At 52.2% G+C, this 19,976-nt stretch overlaps 1 protein-coding gene across 19 annotated transcripts in view; it reads left to right on the top strand.

The window, feature by feature from the left end:
* Positions 1–1,041: 1,041 nt before the first annotated feature.
* NFASC (neurofascin) overlaps positions 1,042–19,976 on the top strand; it is a 74,983-nt gene continuing 56,048 nt past the window's right edge. For 18 of the 19 annotated variants that reach the window (XR_004061392.1, XM_030965725.1, XM_030965738.1 and 15 more), the window contains exons 1-2: positions 1,042–1,116; positions 19,239–19,430. Coding sequence is in view for 18 of the 19 variants with exons in the window: in XM_030965725.1 (XP_030821585.1) it covers positions 19,337–19,430 (94 nt within the window). In the remaining variant the exon portion in view is untranslated. Of the gene's footprint in view, positions 1,117–1,374; positions 1,716–19,238; positions 19,431–19,976 lie in introns of those variants that run through there. The other variant, XM_030965726.1, reaches the window with a different exon arrangement.

Here is a 19,976-nt window from a genome sequence, read left to right as displayed (position 1 = left end):
GATGGAGTGACAGGGAAAGGGGGAATGGGCTCAGATTGAACGAAGGGAAAGTTCAGTTGGATATTGGGAATAAATCCTTCCCTGGGAGAGTGGGGATGGAATTCCCAGAGAATTCTGTCCCTGGGAGTGTCCCAGGGCAGGTTGGAAAAACCTGGGATCATGAAATGGAATTCCATGGAATTGGATCTATTTAAGGACCCTTCCCACCCGAACTATTCCCCGATTCCTGACTCCGTGATTTCCACTGGCATATCTGATATATTTAATTCATACATTAATCCACCTCGAAAATCAAATATTTCATATTTGATATTCAATTCAGCAGCGAGACGAAACCCAGGCTCCCTCTGGCGCTCCCAGACATCCTCCTCCATCAATTCCAGCTCTGCAGCCTCAGCAGAAAACCGGGAATTTAATAAAAAACGCCGGCAAGGAGAGGCCACAAATCTCGCTGGGAGTGATGGGGGCAGCTTTAATTAAACCGAGAGCTCTGATGGCCGAGCGGCTGCAGGGATGTCCGGGCTCGGTCACCTCTGGGGGGTCACCCGGGGGGACAGTGCCACCAGTGCCAGCAGTGCCACCAGTGCCAGCAGCCGATGTCGCCCCCCAGCCCAGCGGTGCCCCCCGCGCTCCTCTCCAGCAGCGCCGGGGGACGCTCCTCGCCCTTGGGGACCCCCGGGGACCCTCCGCACCCTCGGGGTGACCCAAACTCCTCCTTTCCTTGCCCAAAATTGGCCCTTCTGTCCCCGGATTGCGCGCCGGGCTTTGGGAGGTGTCAGCTCTTCAGGGTGACCCAAACTCCTCCTTTCCTCGCCCAAAATTCGCATTTTTATCCCCGGATTGCACCTTCAGCGCTCAGCGCCTGCGGCTGCTCATTAAGGGCGCCGCTAATGAGCTCCTCCCCCTGCTCTGCCCCTTTTCCTCCAGCCCGTGCCTTCCTCCCTCCCTTCCCTGCCTCATCCTCCTCCTCCTCCTGCTGCTGCCGCCGCTGCCGGGCCGCGCTCGCTCTCCGCCCGCTCGGGAGCGCGCAGTGCGGCGCGGCCGCGCCCGGGAGCGCGCAGTGCGGCGCACCGAGCCCGCACCGATCCCCGGCTGCGGCCACCTCAGCTCCTCCGGGTAAGGACAAACCGGGATGGGGACGCGCCGGGATGCGGGAAGCTCTCGGGGGATGCTCGGGGGATGCGCGCGGAGGGGGGTCCGCGCATCCTCAGCGCGGATTTGGGGTCCTCAAGCTGCTCGGTGACCCCCAGAATCTCCCGGTTTTTGCTGTCAGGACCCCGGGAGGGGGGAGCTGGGGCATGTGATGGGATTTTGGCTCTTACGTCACGGCTCCGTGTCCCTGCGTGTGACAAAACCCCGCGGTGGCAGTGCGGGGGCACGGGGAGCGCAGCCCGGGCGGGGACCTTGGGGTGACAGCGCAACTTTGGGGCGCCGAGAGCTGGCGAGGGGAGGGCGGCGATTGCTCTGCGGGGGACGCGCCTCGCTCCTTGCCTGTCGCCTTCCCTCCGGAAGAACATCCCGGGCCGGAAAAAAAATCCATCGGGAAAACGCACCTGGCTCGGGTTGGGCCCCGGCGGCGAGCGGTGAGTGGCGGGTGCGGGATCCGCATCCTCCCGCAGCCGCTCCCGGGGATCGATCTCCATCGGGAAGAGCAGGGAAAGTGCTGAATCATTGGGATCCCGGCTCTCCACGGCCGCGAGAAGCTCGGGAATGGGGTGAGGAGGGCGAGGAGGCCGTGGGAGCGCGGGGGCCTGGGGGAGAGGGATCGTTGGGATGGAGCGGGGATGGAGCGGGGATGGAGAGGGGTCCTCCCTTTTCCATGGCCTCAGGTGCTCCTTGGAGGGCAGGGAGCAGGGAAAAACGTCTATTCCATCCCGGGGAGGCCTCTGGGAACGGCACCCAGAGGAGGTTTGGGTGGGAAAACGGAGGTTTTGCCCAGAAAATCCAATCCCTGCCAAAACCGGTGCGTCTGGCTCGGGTGGGTTTTGCTTTTCCCTTTGGAATTCTGCCTGTGGGCTCCTTCCTCAAGGTCAGCTCCTGGGGATGGCTCCGGAGCACTCCCCAAAGTCACGGCGGGCTGTTCCCGGCCGGGTCCCGGCGGAGGGGCAGTGCCGAGGGCCGCGGGGATGCGGGAATTGCGGGAAAAGCTGGAATTCTGACGTGCCCAGCAGAGGCCCGGCTGCTTTAAGATGGATCCTGTGGCGCTGTGATGTTTCCGGGGTGCTCCTGGCAGCTGCCGAGGACAAAAGCAGGAATCCTGTGACTTTTCCAGGGACGCTGACTCCTTTCTTTCCTGGAAAACCTCCCCCTCTTTGGCAGACACCGAGGGGCTGCTTTGTTTCAAGAAAACTTTGCTTTCCCTCCTGAAAGAAAACTCAAATTTGGCATTTTTTTAAACTCGATTTCTATTTTTAATTTTGCCGTTTCCCAGTTCAGGGCTGGGCCTTTGCTGCTTTTCCCATTTTTTTTTCCTGTGTGGTTGTAACGTGAATCCAACATAAATAATGCATGGAAAAGCGCTCGGCTGGCAGGCAGGAGTTGTTTGGTTGGAAAAGTGACTTTGTTTACAGGAGTTGGGACCTGGGCCTGGCTTTGTGTTAATTCTGGGCTCAACAAAGCTCCATCCTCATCCTCGTCCTCATCCCAAGGGATTTGGTTTAAACCCAGCCCAATCCAATCATCCCTTCTCCCAGATGATGATTAAATGGGGAATATCCCAAGTTTTCCAAATTAATTATTCAGGATTTGTTTTCCTCTCATTCTCTCCGGGGGTTTTTGGGGGGAATAAAATCCCTCAAAATCCACTGGAAAAACTCCACCACAAAAGGTCCCAAAAATGTGGGGAAATAGTTAATAATAACGAGAAAAATGAGGATTTTTTTTTCCATGTTTTTGCTCCTGGCAGGTGGTTGGGATACTCCGAGTAGGATACTCATGGGATACTCCTGGGTGTAGAGGGGTTGTACCCTCAAACCTCAGGGATGAGCAGGGAAGGGGTTGGGATCAGGTGTGAACCACAAAGTGAGTCTGGAGCAGAAGGAGAATGGGAATCTGGGATTGGGAATGGGAATCTGGGAATGGGGAGCTGGGAATGGGAATCTGGGAATTCCATCCCAGGAAACTCCTGGAGATTCCCAAGAATGTGAGGAAAGGGATGGACATGGCCAGCAGGAAAAGGGATTTTTTTTTTGGTGCTTCCTTTGCTGGGAAAAGGGGGAATAAATGGATTTAAGGAAGTCTGACTTCCCGCTGGAGCCATTGTTAATCCCAGTGCTCCATCCCAGCTGGGGTGACCTTGGGAAAAGGAATTATCCATAAGGATCATGGTCCTGGATTGGATCCTCCCTCTGGTCCTGTCACCCTGCTGAGAAAAATGGAGAAGTTCTGGGGCTCTCCAAAGGAAAATTCCCTGGATAAAAATGAGATTTATCCTGAAATTCCGATTATAGCAGGAATGGGGCAGTTCTGGGATGGTCCAAGGAAATATTCCCTTGATAAAGATGAGTTTTATCCAGAAATTCAGAAATTAATAGGAATGGAGAAGTTCTGGGATGCTCCAAGGAAATATTCCCTGGATAAAGACCAGAGTTATCCAGAAATTCAGAATATAGCAGGAATGGAGCAGTTCTGGGATGCTCCAAGGAAATATTCCCTGGATAAAGATGAGTGAAGCTCACCTGGGCAGGTGGAACTTGGAACTGGAAACTTTGGAATTTGTTGGCTCCGTCTGGAGCTTTGGAATTTTTTGGCTCCATCCTGCGCTTGCTCAGGGGAGGAGGAGTCTCCAAGGGAAAAGTCTGGGATTTGTTTGAAGAATCTGGGAAAATGGAGCAGCCCCATCCCCAGGACGTTCCTGAGGCTCTGATTTTATCTGGGAGCGCTCGGCAGGAATTTCTGGATTTGTTTTCCACGTGGGGGTGGATTTTCCGTGGGGTTGTAATTTACTCGTCTGGGAAGCACCAACCTTCCAAATTCCAGCAGAACTTCATTCCCAGGGAGAAAAACCTGGAAGTTCAGGCAGGATTCCTTCATTACTTTGCTTTCTGGGAGCTGTGGAATTCCCTGTTTTCCACACTTTTTAGGTGCGGCTGAATTGGGAGGATTCAAACCCAGTGAGAAAATCAGATTTTCAGATAAAAAAATATTGGATTTTATTTGCATTTAGACAGCAAAACCTGTGAGGAGACTCCTAAAAAAACAAGGAAAAACCTCTGGCACTTCCCTTTATTCCTCAGGTTTTGTTTGCCCTTCCCAAAATATTCCTAAACCCTGCCAGGATCCATCCAGGGCTTGGATTCCCTTACAATTTTGTCAGATCTTGTCAGGGAGGTCTGGATTCCTTCCTGCCCCGGAGGGAATTCCTTTCCAACCTCATTTTCCTCATTTTCCGTGTTGGTGGATGACTTCTGCTCCATCTTTTCCATTTTCCCCCCTCTTCCCAAAGTCTCTTCATTCCTTTCCGGGCTGCCCAAGATAATTATTGCGTAATTCCAGGGATTCCAGCTCGGAATGAACTTGCTGGAAGTTTAAATGTTCCATAATCCCCATCCCCCTCCCTTTCCCTTCTTTTTTTCCCCCTTTAATCCCGAGCTGAAAGAAACGGGGCTGGGTTATTACGGATTAAAAAAGAGGAGGATTTATCCCTCGGCTTATCGGGATCACCATTCCCACTTAATGAGATCGGAGGACAAGGATTATCCACGGGAAAAAAAACAGGGATGAGTTTGGGTGGACAGAAATTCCTGACAATGCCTCCTCCATGAGTTCCTTTGGATCTCATCTTGGAATTTTGAGACCCAGCTCTGTTTTCCTCAGGGATGCAACCGGGAGAGAGCATCCAAAGGGCACAGGAGAGAGGGAATGGTGGAGATTTTCCCGTTAAATGAGAATTTGGGTTGTTTTTTCCTTGCATTCCTTTGCCTTCGAGTCTCAAGCAAGAGGTTGGCGCATTCCCAGTGTGCTGGAGGAGCATCCAAAGGGAAGAAGGAGCTTGGGAAGGGCTGATGGATCCCTGTCCTGGATTCTGGGATGCTCCTTTCCCACCTCTGGAAGCAAACCTGGAGCCTCACGGGGAGTGGGGAAGCAGGAGCACAACCCCTGGGGTTGGTGCAAGGTGAAGCCGGAGGTTCATCGCAATTCCTGGCAGGTTTTCCGCCGCTTTCCGCCTCCTTGGCAGCGGAATTTTGCTCCTTTTCCCAGGGACAGTCAGAATCTGATCCCGCGGCTCTGTCAGCCTGAATCCCAAATTCCTCCTGAAATTTCCTGGCATGGATAGGCCGGGCTGGCAGCTCCAGTGGGAGCCGGGAGGGCGGGAAGGTTCTGCTTGGATCTGTGGAAAATGCACCAAAAAATTCCCTTTTTTTTTTTCCCCCCTCTGAATTGTTCCCTTTTCCTGCTTATCCCGAGTTCAAAGAGCTGCAGAATCATGGAATAATTTGGATTGGGAAATTAAAGCTCATCCCATTCCACGAGCAGGGACAACTTTCCCTATCCCAGGTTGCTCCAAGCTGGCCTTGGACACTTCCAGGGATGGGGGAGCCACAAATTCTCTGGAAAACCTGGGAATGCCGAGGCTGGGAATGTCCGTGGGTTGGAAAATCCTCTTGGATCCGGGCGCTCTCCAGGGTGCTGAAGCCCCTCCTGGGATTTGGGAACAGCACGTTGTTCCCTGAGTTCCCATCTCCCTGCTCCCACTGGAATCCGGGATAAAAAGGGAAAACTGGGGTACATTGGAACAACAGGATGCAGGGAATGTGGGAATTCCCCCTTTTCCACCCCCAGCGTGGTTTTTAAGCTGGAGTTTGGGTGCTGGGTTGCCTCCAAAATTTAGGACAGATTTTAAACCCCACCTGGGTAAAGCCTGGCTTGGCTGGGCTGAGCTTAGGGTTGATCCTGCTCCTGATGGTGGTGACCTCCTGAGGTAATTCCAGCTGGAATTGTCTGGGGATCCGGCTGCCTCCGGGATTTTTGGGAGCAGGGAACAGGATCCTCTCCCTCTTCGTGTGGCTTTGGGGATTTTTGTTCTCCTGGACAAAGCTCGGCTGCCCATCCTTGCAGGAGCAGGTTTTTTGGATATTCCCAGCAGTTTTTATTGGATATTCCCAGCAGTTTTTGTTGAATATTCAGAGCAAGTTTTATTGGATATTCCCAACAGTTTTTGGTGGAAATTTAGAGCAGGCTTTGTTTGATATTTATTCAGAGTTTTTTTGATATTCCCAGCAGTTTTTTTTTTATTACTGACAGGTTTTATTTGATATTCCCTGCAGTTTTTAATAGGATATTCCCCCAACCTGTGGGCAGGGAAAGAATCTCAGCTTTCCCTTTTTCCTGAGGTGAAAATCAGCCAAGCCCTCAGGCTCTTCCCAACCCCTCAGGCTCTTCCCAACCCCTCAGGCTCTTCCCTTGGGTTTCATTTGCCCTTCCCAAACTATTCCCTTGGATTTTAAACCCCCCAGGGTCCATCCAGGGGTTGGATTCCCTTACAGCCTCTCTCAAATCTTGTCAGGGAGGTCTGGATTCCTTCCTGCCCTGGAGGGAATTCCTTCCCAGCCTCATTTTCCATGCTGTTGGGCGACTTCTGCTCCATCTTTTCCATTTTTCCCCCTCTTCCCGAAGCCTTCTCAGCTATCCAGGATGGTGACACCACCAGCCACTCTGGATTTGCAGACACAGCCCCATTTGTGGGGCCGGGATCGCTCCGTGTGGGATAAAGGCCCCTCTGTGATTCCAGCCGGGGCCGATGGAGTGTGGGGTGCGGGAGAAGCTCCCGTCCCTGCTGTCACCTCGGTGGTGTCACATTCCTGAAATCTGGCTTCGACATTCCCAGCAGAGCCGGCCACAAAGGCTCCTTGTTGGGGTCTCCTTTGGGATGGCGTTGAGGCAATCCCAGCTGGGAGCGGGAGGAGCGGAGGGACAGGACGGGGCTTTGTGCCACCCGCACGTGCCAGGACACCCCGGGAGCTCCTCTGGGGGTGCTTCCGACAGGCTCAGGGTGGTGGGAATGGTCAGCCTGGAGAAGGGAATGTTGTGTGGGAAACTGGGGTTTGGTTTGTGTGGGGAAACTGGGGTTTGGTTTGTGTAGGGAAACTGGAATTTGGTTTGTGTGGAGATATGGGGATTTGGTTTGTGTGGGGAAGCTGAGATTTGGTTTGTGTGGGGAAACTGGAATTTGGTTTGTGTGGGGAAACTGGGGTTTGGTTTGTGTGGGAAACTGGAATTTGGTTGGTTTGGGGATATTGGGACTTGATTTGTGTGGAGATCTCAGGATTTGACTTGTGTGGAGACCTCAGGATTTAATTTGTGTGGAAACCTCAGGATTTGATTTGTGTGGAAACCTCGGAATTTGATTTGTGTGGAAACCTCAGGATTTGATTGGTGTGGAAACTCGGGATATGAAGGGGTTACAAGGAAGGAAAAGAGAATCCACAGCAGGAATTGGGGTGGTGGGACAAGGGGATGGGTTCAGGGAGACTTGGGTGGGAATTTGGGAAGGAATTTTTCCCTGTGACGGTGGGGTGGCCCTGGGATGGAATTCCTAGACAATCCATGGCTGCCCCATCCCTGGAAGTGGAGATATCAGAATCTGATTTGTGTGGAAACCTCGGGATTCGATTTTTATGGAAACCTCAGGATCTGATTTGTATGGGAACCTCAGGATTTGATTTGTGTGAAACTTCGGGATTTGATTTGTATGGAAACCTCAGGATTTGATTTGTGTGGAAACCTCGGGATCTGAAGGAGTTACAAGGAAGGAAAAGGGAATCTGGCAGCAGGAATTGGGATGACAAGACAAGGGGATGGGTTCAGGCTGAAAAAGAGGAAAATTGGGTGGGATATTGGGAAGAATTCTTCCCTGTGAGGATGAGGAGGCCCTGGGATGGAATTCCCAGAGAATCCATGGGTGGCCCATCCCTGGAAGTGTCCCAGGCCAGGCTGGAGCCACCTGGGATAGTGGAAGGTGTGACTGTGGTGGCACTGGGGGACCCTAATGTCCCTCCAAACCCAAACATTTTGTGATTCCACCTCAAATCCACTCAACAAATGGATAATCCCATTTCCTTCTTCCCCTGTATCTGGAAAATTTCAGTTCTAACAGAAAATACCTCAAACCCAAACTCCCTATCCAAACCCCCTTAATTCCCAGAAAAGCTGGAATTCGGCCGAATTCATCCACATTTTTCTTTTTTTTACACCCAACACCAGAACTGCACATTTTTAGAGGGCGGATTTTTCCCCGGACGTCCTTCAAACCCTGATTCTGCACATCCCAGGCTGCCATTTCCTGCTGACAGCTCCGGGATCCAGCTGCCAGCGCTCCCCAGGGATTTTATTCCCGGCCATCCCGGCAGCTGGGACCAGCCTGGGGATTTTTGGTTGACCTCGTCTGAATCGTGCTGGCCCCGGTGACAGCTGTGAGGCTGAGCTGGCCCCGGCCCAGGACAGCAGGCTGCTCCCCGACGTTTGATTCCAGGAATTCTGGTTCCTTTGTCTCCCTTTTCCAGCCTTTTTAGGACAGGCCTGGGGTTGGGATGGGGGTGGGAATGATTCCTGGGACTGACACAGCTGAGCTGGGGGGAATTTGGGGTTTTCCAAGTGTTCCTGGCAGGATTTTGATCTGAGTCCCAGATTTGGGATGGAGGTGGGAATTGACGCTTCTTGGGAATTCTTATCTGTGAATAGTTCTCAGAATTCCTCTTCCAAAGCAGAATAAGGTGAAAACCAGGGATATCCAGGAGTATCCAGGGATGAAACCCCGCAGGAAGCAAAACAAAAACCATTTTCCCAAGGGAAAAGCAGTTCCTGCCCTATTGTCCAGTGAAAAGGGGGTGGGAATGGCTGGGATTGATCCCAAACAGCTGCTGGGATGTGGGAGGACAGATGGCTCAATTATGTCCAGAATGGGATGGGCAGTGTGGGGTTTGGGAGGCTTTGGGATCCTTTTCCCTGGAAACCTGAGCTGGGAGAGGCCATGCAGGGGATTTGGAAGATTTTGAGATCCCCTTTTCACTAAAGGAGGGGCCTTGGGAGATTTTGGGATCCCCTTTTCACTAAAGGAGGGGCTTTGGGAGATTTTGGAATCCCATTCATTGTAAACCTGACCCAGGAGAGGATGTGGGAGACTTTGGGATGTGTTTCCCATTAAATCTGAGCCTGGAGAAGCCGTGGAGGGGCTTTGGGAGATTTTGGGATCCTTTTCCCAGAAAATCTGAGCTGGGAGAAGCCATGGAGGGGGTTTGGGAAGCTTTGGCATCCCTTTCCCACTAAGGGAGTATCTTTGGGAATTTTAGGATTTTATTCCCACCAACCTGAGCCCGGAGAGGCTTTGGAGGGGCTGTTCCTGGGAGATCCCCTGGGCGCAGGCGGATGTGCCAATTTGGGATGTGCCGATCCCAAATTGTGCCACCTCGGAGCGCTCCGTGCAGCCACCCTCCTGCTATTTCTGTTCCCGATCTGTGCCGCAGCCGGAGCTGTCCTTGGGATCGGGATCCAGAGGCCATAAAACCCCCCGGGATTTGGGATTTGAGCTGCTCAGGGATAATTTTAGCCCTGTGCTCTGCTGGAGGAGAGGGAAGAGCAGGAATGGTGCCCTGGGATGGAGCCCAGCCCTCTGATCCAGGGTGTGGGATTCACCCGGCTGTTCCAGCCGCATCCTTGGAATCTCACCCCGAAACCTCATCTCAGGGGATTTTTGGGAGAAAAAGACCCAAAGGGTTCCCCTGGGAGCCAGGGGAGGGGTGTGGGATGTGGTTTTAAGCAGGGGAAGATGAAATAGGAATGCGAGAATAGCTGGGAATGCTGGAAGAAGCGGAGCGGGAAGTTCAAGGTGCGCCGAGGTGATAATTGGGATTTCTGAAGTGTTAATTGGGATTTCTGGAGGGTTTTTGCAATTCAGCTTCGAGTGATCATCAGGAAAATTCTTCCCTTTATCCCCTTTAATTCTTCCCTTTATTCCCCCTTGTTCTGCCCTTTATTCCCCCCAGGAGAAATTTTTGGGGACATCTCCGAGGTCAGGAGGAATTTCTGGGGACATCTCCAGGGTCAGCAGGAATTTCTGGGGACATTTCCACCCTCCAGAGTCGGGGAAGGTCCCGGGGATGTCTCCAGAATCAGGGATAACCCTGGGGACATCTCCACCCTCTGGGATCCGGAGGAATTCCTGGCGGCATCTCCAGGATCAGGAGGAATTCCTGAGGACATCTCCAGGGTCATGGGAGATTTCTGTGGACATCTCCGCTCCCCAGGGAAGATCCTGGGGACACCACCAGGAGATGTCCCATGGCCACCGCAGCTCCAGCCCCACAGAGCCAGCTGCAAACCTGGGAAATCGGGCTTCTCCAGGTGGAATTTCCTTGCTCTGGGCACCGGGAAATCCCAAAATCCTTGTGAAGGACCAGTTCAGGACTGGGCAGAGTGATCTGGGGGGGTCTGGGAGGTGCCACCATGGCCAGCCTTGGGAGTGCTGCTGTTCTTCCTCCTCCTCCTCCTCTCCCTCATGGAATGGCCAGAACGCCCAGGGCAGGAGCAGATCCTCTCCAACATCCCATTTCTCCTTTGATATCCCAGCAGAACATCCCAGGAGCTGCTTTAGGGAATGAAATTAAAACCCACTCGGCCCCGCTCAGATCTTGTCTCTCCTTCATGTTCCCTCTCCAAGAGGCTGGAGCGGCTTTCAATTCCAGCAAATCCAGGGAAAACCAGGAGAAGGAACAAATCCATCGGCAGGGAATGGGGTTTGATGGCTTCAAATCCCAAGTTTTGCTCCTCTTGCATCCTTCTCCCTCCCGGCCCCATTCCGATTTTCCAGCCGTTGGAAATCTCTCTGCCGTGCCCGGTGGGCACCGCCCAATCCCAGAAAATCTGGGATCAGCCAGCCTGGAATTATCCTGGAGGCTCCCGAGGGTTTAATGAGGCTCCAAGTGGAACTGAAAGGGGTTTGTGGTGGGGAAGGAGGACTGGGGGTCCTGGAGGTGGAGGGAGCTGGGATGGGATCCGGGAAATGCCAAAACCTCGGGAGCGGCTCCTGGAAGCTCCAAATTCTCAGAATCGCCCAAAAGAGGGAATTTTGGTGGTGGAGATAAGAACATTCCCCTCGGCACGATGTTCATTCCATACTGGGATGGGGGAGCTGAAAAACCGGGAATGTTGCTGTGTTCACTCCCAAATATCAGAGTTTGGGATTCACCCGGGCCGGGGAAAAGGTGAATCCTTGGAGAGAACATTGGGAAGCAGGAAAATGGGAATTCTTGCCCCAAAAGGTGTCCCCAGAGCTCGGAGCTGGCACTGGAGCACCTCCTCCTCCCTGCCTTCCCTACTCCTAGCCGTTTAATCAGGAAAATGGGAATTGCATATTAATGAGATGCTAATGAAGCCGTGGATGGGATCGGGCGAATCCTCATTTAAAGCTACAAAGCGGAGCTTTGTTTTTGAGGCGGGTTTATCGCTGCTGGGCCCGCCTGATTAGCCCTAATCTCCCGCTGCCCTCCGCTGGGAAATTCCTGCTTTTATTCTCTGGGAAGTCTCTCCCGAAGTTCCTGCACCACCCTCCAGGGAAATCCCGGCCAATTATCCCAACAAGAATTCCTCTCCCCAGTTTCTCCTTCCCCCATCTATTCCCGAATTTCTGCTGCAGCCAGGATATGCAGCCCGGCCTCATCTGGATTTTTAATTTTATTTTAAAAATTTAATTTTTTTTAAAATTCCCTCTTTCCCCTGGCTGGGGTTGGCTCTTTCCCAGCTGGAAAATCCCAGGATGAGCAATGAGAATGCGGGAAGTTGGGAAATGTGGATCCCTGTGACCCGCTCCCCAATTCCTTTGGAGTTTTCTCTCGGTGCTCCATTGCAGAGGCGAAAAACCCAACGGTTCCAAGCTGGAATATCGGCGGCATAGTCAGAAATTCCTGCCCGGGAATTCTCAGCGCTGGGGATGTCTCTGCTCTGCTTTTCCGCGGGGCTGGGAACAAAAGGAAGCTGCATCTGGGAACAAAACGCTCTGGGAACGTGTCACCCGCTGGGGACACGGGGACAGGCCCAGGCTGGCACTCGGGCACGGGGAGGGCACAGAGTGGGCAGTGTCCTGTGCCCCATTGTTCCCGAGGGAAAAGGCAGGGAAAGAAGGGAAGGACGGACAAAGTCGGAATTACGGATCAGGGCTGTGGAGCCTCGACGCTTCTCCGGGATGGAGGGGTCGGGAAAAGCCCAAGGGGAGGACAGGGAGAGGGAAAGGGGGATTTTTTGGGGTGTGGGGGGCTCAGGGAGTCCTCCTCAGGATGTGGGAAATTTTAGGGGGAAACAGGGATTTTTTTGGGATGTGGGGAGATCTCAGGAAGTCCTTCCTGGAATGTGGAAAATCTTAGAGGGAAATGAGGATTTTTGGGATGCGGGGAACTCAGGGTGTCCTTCCTGGAATGTGGAAAATCTTAGAGGGAAATGAGGATTTTTGGGATGTGGGGGGCTCAGGGTATCCTCGGGATGTGGGAAATCTTTGAGTTTGGGATAGAGAGAGAAACTCAACATGAGCTTTAAAGGGGGAAAAGGTGGGAGAGGGAAACGGGAGGAATCTCCCTGCCCTTGGAATAATGTGTGGGGAGATGGCGGAGATTTCCTGTAAATCCTTGGATTTGTGACATTTTTTTGGGATAGAGAGAGGGAAAACTGTGCTGGACATGGGAGAGGGAAAGGGAGGTGGCTCCTTGCCCTTGGAGGATGAGGAGGTGGAATAAATCAAACCCTTGGAGATTGTGGGATCTGCCCTGCTGTGGGATGGGGACATTCCGGAGCAGTGGGAAGGACACCGAGAAGGTTTGGAGCTCCCTGCAGCCTCCAGGGATTCGGAGGGAAGTGGGATTTTTGGGATGGGGGTAATTCCAGAGCAGCCGGGGTGCCCCTCCAAGGGCAGGGATGGGGCAGTGGGAGGCACAGGCAGGAGGTTTGGGAATTCAGAGCTGGAGCTGATGGAGCAGAATTCCCTCAGGAGCAGGGAATCAGCACCCGGGAACGGGACAATTCCAGGACTATTTAAAACCAGGCTTTGCCGGCTCCGCTTTCCCAAACTCCCCTCCTGCTCAGGTGCTCTGAGCCCAGAGGCTCAGGAAAACCAGAGGAGCGGGAAAAGGGGCTGGGAGCAGGGCTGGGATCACCAAGGATTGCTCCAGGAAGATTTTCCTCCTAATTAAGCTCAACAACAACAGCAACAAAAAGGAATTTTTCCCTTTTTAATAATAAATCAGGAGTGTTTCCCCGACGGGAACACCGAGCCTTTTCCCACCAGCTTCCAGAGGGTCTGCTCCGAGCTCTCCCTCATTCCTCATGAATAATTTTCCAGATTCTTCCCCTGTCCTGCATGGATTGGCGTTGCCATGGCCACCAGTGAGGGATGCGATCCTGAGGGATGCGGGAGAGCAGCAGTAAAAGGGTTGGGAAAATGGGAAAATCCCAAAAAGGGGCCTGGCATCCTGCAGGAATGCTCCAGATCATCCCGCTCCGAGCTTTTTGTGGGATTCCCTGATATCCTAAAGGGGTTTTATGCTTTGATTTTTTTTTGATTCATCCCTCCCATTTGGAAATTCTGGTTTTATCATGGTCTGAGTGCTCGTTCCAAATTGAGCTTGGAAAAAGGGAGAGAAATCCTTCCCAAAGCCATGCGAGGGAGATTCCCAATTTTCCACATCACCTCAGCCCAGGCGGGACACGCTCCACATTCCCACATTATCTTGGGAAAGGCAGGGAAAAACTTGGGATGGTTTTTTGGGACAGGTCATGCCCAGATCCTGTGCCTGAGCTGTGCCGGAGGTGGGATCCTTCCTCCTCTCCTGAATTTTTCATGGAAAACCTTCTCAGTATTTTACCAAAGTTGAATTCCAGCTCCAATTCCGATGTGGAGAATTCAAGGAATTTGCTGATCCAACCCTCAGTCCCAGCTCCTGCTCTTTGTTTCCCTCAGCTCTGGGGTTTTAATGGATTTTCACGCTTTTCCCATTGAATATTCCCAGCAGGAAACTTTGGTGGATCGGAGATGAGGTGGGAGGAGTTAAATATTGAAATTTCCCTTTCCTTTGTTTTTTTTCCCTTGACTTTAAACTCTGCAATTTTCCTGCGGATTTTCCCTCCCGCTTCCAGTAGTGTCAACAAGGGGAGATTTGTGTTTCCAAGGATTTGCAGGACACAGATTCCACCTTTTCCAGGGATTTTGGAAAGTTTTGGCAGATAAAAATCCTCACTTCATTCATCCCTGGCTCAATCCATCCTTCGACGTTTTCCGAGGAAACTCTAAATTCCAACCCGGCTTTTTAATTGCCCAAAATCTCTTTTATTTTTATGGAATTTTTAACCACGGCATCCCTGGGCTCCCTCCCGAGCTGGGTTTGTGCCAACTTCATTATCCCAAAGCCAAAAACTTCTCCCAATTAATTTATTCCCATTCCGGAGGCAGCTCCGGCGGCAGATGGAGAGGTGGTGACACCAGGATTTGACGATTGAGTGACAAAGGGTGACAATTCCATGGAGAGCGACGGGAAAAGTTGTGAGAAATGCCAGGGAATGGTGAGAAAAGGCAGGCAATAGTGAGAAAAAGCAGGGAATGGTGGGAAATAACAGGGAAGGGTGTTGCCCTCCTCGGGGAATGAATAAATTTGAAATTTCATCGCATTCCTGTGGAAAATGCCCTTGAGGGCTGTCACAATTCCTGAGAAAAGTATTGGGAATGGGATCACCAAATCCTACCGGGAATGGTGGGACACATCTGGAACATCAGCTTTGGGTCACCAGGTGGGTTTTTTGGGAAGGAACTTCATGGAAGTGCCCGAGGCCAGGTCAGTTCCCACTGGGATCAATCAGTTCCCAGTTCCCACTGGGATCAGTTGGTTCCTGCTGGTATCGGTTCCTGCTGGGATCAGTTGGTTCCTGCTGGGATAAATCGGTTCCCATTGGGATAGATCAGTTTCCACTGGGATCAGTCAGCTCCCACTGGGAATCCTGCTGGGATCGCTTGGTTCCCACTGGGATGAATCTATTCCCACTGGGATCGCTCAGTTCTCACTGGGATCAATCACTCTCCACTGGGATCAATCACTCTCCACTGGGATCACTTGCTTCCCAATGGGATTGCTCCGTTCCTGCTGGGATCAGTCAGTTCCCGCTGGAATAAGTTGGTTCCTGCTGGGATAAATCAGTTCCCACTGGTATAAATCAGTTCCCACTGGGATCAGTTGGTTCCCCCTGGGAATCCCACTGGGATCAGTCAATTTCCACTGGGATCACTCAACTCCCACTGGAAATCCTACGGGGATCAGTCAGTTCCCGCTGGGATCACTCAGTTCCTGCTGGGGTCACTCAGTCCCCACTGGAATCACTCAGTTCCCACTGGGATCAATCACTCTCCACTGGGATCGCTTGGTTCCCACTGGGATCACTCAGTTCCCACTGGGATGAATCTATTCCCACTGGGATCACTCAGTTCCCACTGGGATCACTCTGTTCCTGCTGGGATCGCTCTGTTCCTGCTGGGGTCACTCAGTTCCCACTGGGATGAATCTTTTCCCACTAGGATCACTCAGTTCCCGCTGGGATTGCTCAGTTCCCACTGGGATGAATCTTTTCCCGCTGGGATCACTCAGTTCCCACTGGGATCGCTCAGTTCCCACTGGGACCGGCCGTGCCTGATGCCCTTGGCAGGATGGAGAGCCGGGTCTGTGACCCCAGGATGGGATCGGGATCTGCTGTTCCTGTGTCCGAGGGTTCCTCTCACACAGGAGAGGCATCCCAAGTGTCCCAGCTTTCCCGAGTGGATTTTCCCACGGGAACAGACATCCCTGGCACGGACGAGCTGTGGGTTGTGTCCAGCAGGGAAGGGAATTCCAGCCAAACCCTCTCCCAGCTCCGTGTGATTGGAAAAACGCGGAGATTTCCTCTCAGTGCTGCATCCATCATTTTATCCACAAAACCTTGGAACATCCCGAGTGGGAAGGGACTCCTGGGGACCCCAAAAATCCCAAACATTCCCATCCTTGGAGAGGCTCAGGCTGCTCCAAGCCCGGGCGCAGAATCCGGCAGCAGGAGCGGAGGTGGGAGCTGGGAAGCTTCTCCAGAGGCTCCAGCTCCATCCCAGGGCTGTTTTCCCACCTGATTAACCCTTGGCTGATCCCAGGGCCAGATGCCACCAGGGAGGGGTGGCCTGGGGACACTCCGGGGACGAGCACAGCCGGTGTCCCCCCATGCCACCAGCTCCGTGGGTTTTCTGGGAGAAGCGTGGGATGGATGGCCCTGGAAAGGAGGTGACAATGGCACAGCACCACCTCCACCTGTCCCGAGCTGCCAGGGGCGTTGGGACAGGATTTGCTGGGATGGGATTTATTGGGATGGGATTTGCTGGGATGGGATTTGCTGCTCCATCGGGAACGGGACAAGGGGATCAAAGCGTCCCTGAGTCACCACCCCACAGATTCTTTGGGATTTTCCATTGGGATTCCTGGAAAAATGGTGCTGGAGCAGCCCCAGTGCCCCCCAGCATGTTTATGGGTTATGCTGACTTATGGGGTATTGTTTTAAAGATGAGTTGTTTAAAGGTAAAAACAAGTTTTTATTTTTTTTTTTATTAAACCATGACACCAACCCAAGGGGATTTTCTGCCGGTGGCAAAGCTGCTCTGTGCTCCTCAATCAGCTTTAATGAAGCAATAAACGGAGCTGCCGGAGTGTTCCCCGGGAACAGCAATTCCCAAAGTTTTACTGTTCCTCCTGCAGCCATAAATTGGGATAAACTGGGATAAAAATCCAACTGCTGCTGGGAGCATCCTGCTGGTCCTAACGAGCTGATTAAATCAAATCCCTCACTGTTTAATTTTGTTGAATTCCGAGTCCAGATTCCTTTTGCTTCCCATCTACTGCTCCTGGAGCTGGGGGTGTTTTCCTGGAGCAGGGGTGTAGGGAAGGGATTTTTCCCACTGTTATCCCAAAAAAATCTCATTTTAAGAAATGGGAATAAATGAATTACAGCCCATTCTCAGAGTGGTTTGTGCAACCAGTGGATCCCAGGGGACCAGGGAACATTCCAGGTGCTGCTGTTTTTAGGGATTTTGGGAATTCTGACATGGAGATGACTTTGGGGCAGATCCCCGGCAGGGGGATCCGTGTCCTGGCTGGTGCTGGAGCGGGATCTCCTGGGAATTTCTGCAGGAAGAGGAGCTGCTCCCATGGGTTGTGATTTCAGATCCTGGAGGGAGAGAAAAGAGGGAATTCCATGGAATTCTGAGGAGCAGAGTGGGGCTCAGCCTGTCCTGCTGGTGAGGGACCAACCCCAACCACCCCTTCCCCTCTCCGTGCCTCCCTTTGGGATGTAGGGATGAGCCTGACGGATTTTTCCTGCTTTTGGGCTGCTGTCAGATCCTTTCTAAGCCAGAAAAAAAGCTGGGAAAATGCTGATTTTTGGGAAAAGCTCCTCCCCTGCTGTTTCCCCGTCTCCAGCACCCCGAGTTCAGAATGTCCCTGATCCCTGTGGCAGCTCCAGCCTCTCTCTGGCAGGAGAATTCCCGGGACAATGCGGGGCTGTGTTCTCCAGGAGCCACCTACACGCACAGGAATTGTTCCCGCGGATTGTTCCCGGGGATTGTTCCCTCTGCCCACATCTGCTCCGGACAAAGGGGCCCTGGAGGAGCCTGGAGGAGCCTGGAGGAGCCTGGAGGAGCCTGGCATTTTCTAGAGGATGAATTCCCTGTGTGGCTTTCCCTGCTCCCGGCCAGCACTGCTCCGTGCAATCCTGGGGATCGTCCTGGATCATCCAGCCGGGGCATTCCTGCAGGATTCTGCCCATGGGTTCAGGCCAGAGATTCTGTGCTGCTTTTACAGCTCAGGAATTGCCTGGGGTTTCGTTTCTTCCTGATATTCCTGGGTTTTTGCAGCCCCACTGCAGTGGGGCCTAGAGGGATTTGTAGGGAGAAGCTGCCCTGGAATCCCTGGCAGCGTCCAAAGCCCAGCTGGAGCAATCTGGGATAGGGGAACGTGCCCCTGTGCTTTAAATTCACTTTCCAACCCAAACCATTCCAGGATTCTGTGATTTCCCGTCAGAGCTTGGGCTCAGCCCTTTTATATTCCCGTATTTACAAATCTCCCCCAGGAATCTGTGCCGGGAACTTCCTCCTTCCCTCTCAGCTATTCCGCACCCCCAAATCCAAGGAAAATGAGAAATTCCTCACTTTTCAGGCCCAATCTGTTCCTATTTGGACCCTTTTTAGCTCTCTCTGCTTCCCTCCCCTAAAATATCCCTGTTTGAAATGGATTTAGAGCTTTTTGTTGCCCTTTTGGGGTCTGCATTTGTTATCGGAGGGATAAAAGGTGTCTGGGAGGAAAATCCTGGGAGATTGGATGGGATCTTGTCACTGTTGAGTAAGAAACGACGCAGACTCACCAGAAGGATGGTTTGGACAGCACAACATAACTTTTCTTCAGATTCCCCATTTTTTAGGCATTCTTCCCGTACAGATAGACCTGGCTGCTCAATTAATCAATACATTTCACCTGATTGGCTAATTAACAAAGCGCCTTTCTTATAAACAATCTTTGAGAAAAACAGGAAGGCAGAGAGCAGGAAAACAATGCCTGCAAGGTGTTTATAATAAAAAGCTGTCATTATTTATCTTCAACTCCCTAAACTCTCATCAGTCAACTCTGGGAAAACTTGTCTGTTTTTCTCACTCTCTGGCCAGGCTGTCACATCCACAGCGCCTGGCATCAGCGAGGGGAACATCTGGATCCTGGCCGAGAATGGGATTGTTTGGAGAAAACCAGTTGGGAAAAATCCCCATCCTCGAATTCTGCTGGATCAGTGCCAGGATTTTTGGGAAAACAACTCCAGACCCCTGAGCTCATCCCCACGCCCTGAGGGGTTGGATACTCCTCAGTAATTTTTACACATAAAATACAGTTATTAATAATTTTTTAAACAGCAAATCCACATTTTTATTCAATTCCACAGGCTCCATTTGGATCCCAATGCTCCCAGGAATTTTCTCTTTGTCCCTGGGCGCTCACTGCAGGACTGGAGCCCAAACAACCCCATAAATCCTTCCAGCAGGACAATCCTGGGCTCAGGAGAGCTGTTCCCACGTGTTCCCCAAATCCTGGCCACCATTCCTGGCCTCATTCCCACCTTTTTTTTTGGGGGGCAGAAACGCCGTGTTCCCGAAATTTCCAAAGGGAAAACGCCAGGAATGGCTCAGTGATGTGACTCTGGGGTTGTTTTTTTTCCAGCTGAGGATCCCTCTGCACGTGCCACCACCCCAGGGGACACCCCAAAGTCACCCCAAGGGACATCCCAAGGTCCTGAGGCCACACAGGGAAGCTCCAAGATGATCCTGAGGAGAGCCCGGGTCACCTGTGCCGGAATTGCCTTCGCCCTCTGCCTCCAGCACCTCGTCAGTGCCATCGAGGTCCCTCTGGACCGTAAGTTTGGGATTTATCCTTTCCCAAAAATTCCTCGCTGGGTTAGGGAGGAGGTGGGAACATCCCAGGTGGATTTTCTCCTCCACAGCTGAGTTTTCTCCTCCACAGCTGAGTTTTCTCCTCCACAGTTGGGTTTTCTCCTCCAGATTTGGATTTTTCTCCTCCACATTTGTGTTTTCTTCTCCAGATTTGGAGTTTCTCCTTGACAATTGAATTTTCTCCCCCACATTTGAGTTTTCTTCTCCAAATTTGGGTTTTCTCCTCCACAGTTGGGTTTTCTCCTTGATAATTGAATTTTCTCCTCCACATTTGGATTTTCTCCTCCACATTTGGATTTTCTCCTCCAGAATTGGGTTTTCTTCTCCAAATTGGGTTTTGCTCTCCACAGTTGGGTTTTCCTCTCCACAGTTGGGTTTTCCCATCCACAATTAAGTTTTCTCTTCCACATTCGGGAGGAAAAGGGGTTTTTTTGGTAGGGTTTCCAAGGCCTGCAAAACCTGGATTTGTTTTCTGGCTCTGCTGGGAACAGGGTTGGAACAGGTTGAA

The sequence above is a fragment of the Camarhynchus parvulus genome, chromosome 26 (assembly GCF_901933205.1).
Source record: "Camarhynchus parvulus chromosome 26, STF_HiC, whole genome shotgun sequence".
Lineage (NCBI taxonomy): Eukaryota > Metazoa > Chordata > Aves > Passeriformes > Thraupidae > Camarhynchus > Camarhynchus parvulus.
This window is presented reverse-complemented; position numbering and strand designations above follow the sequence as displayed.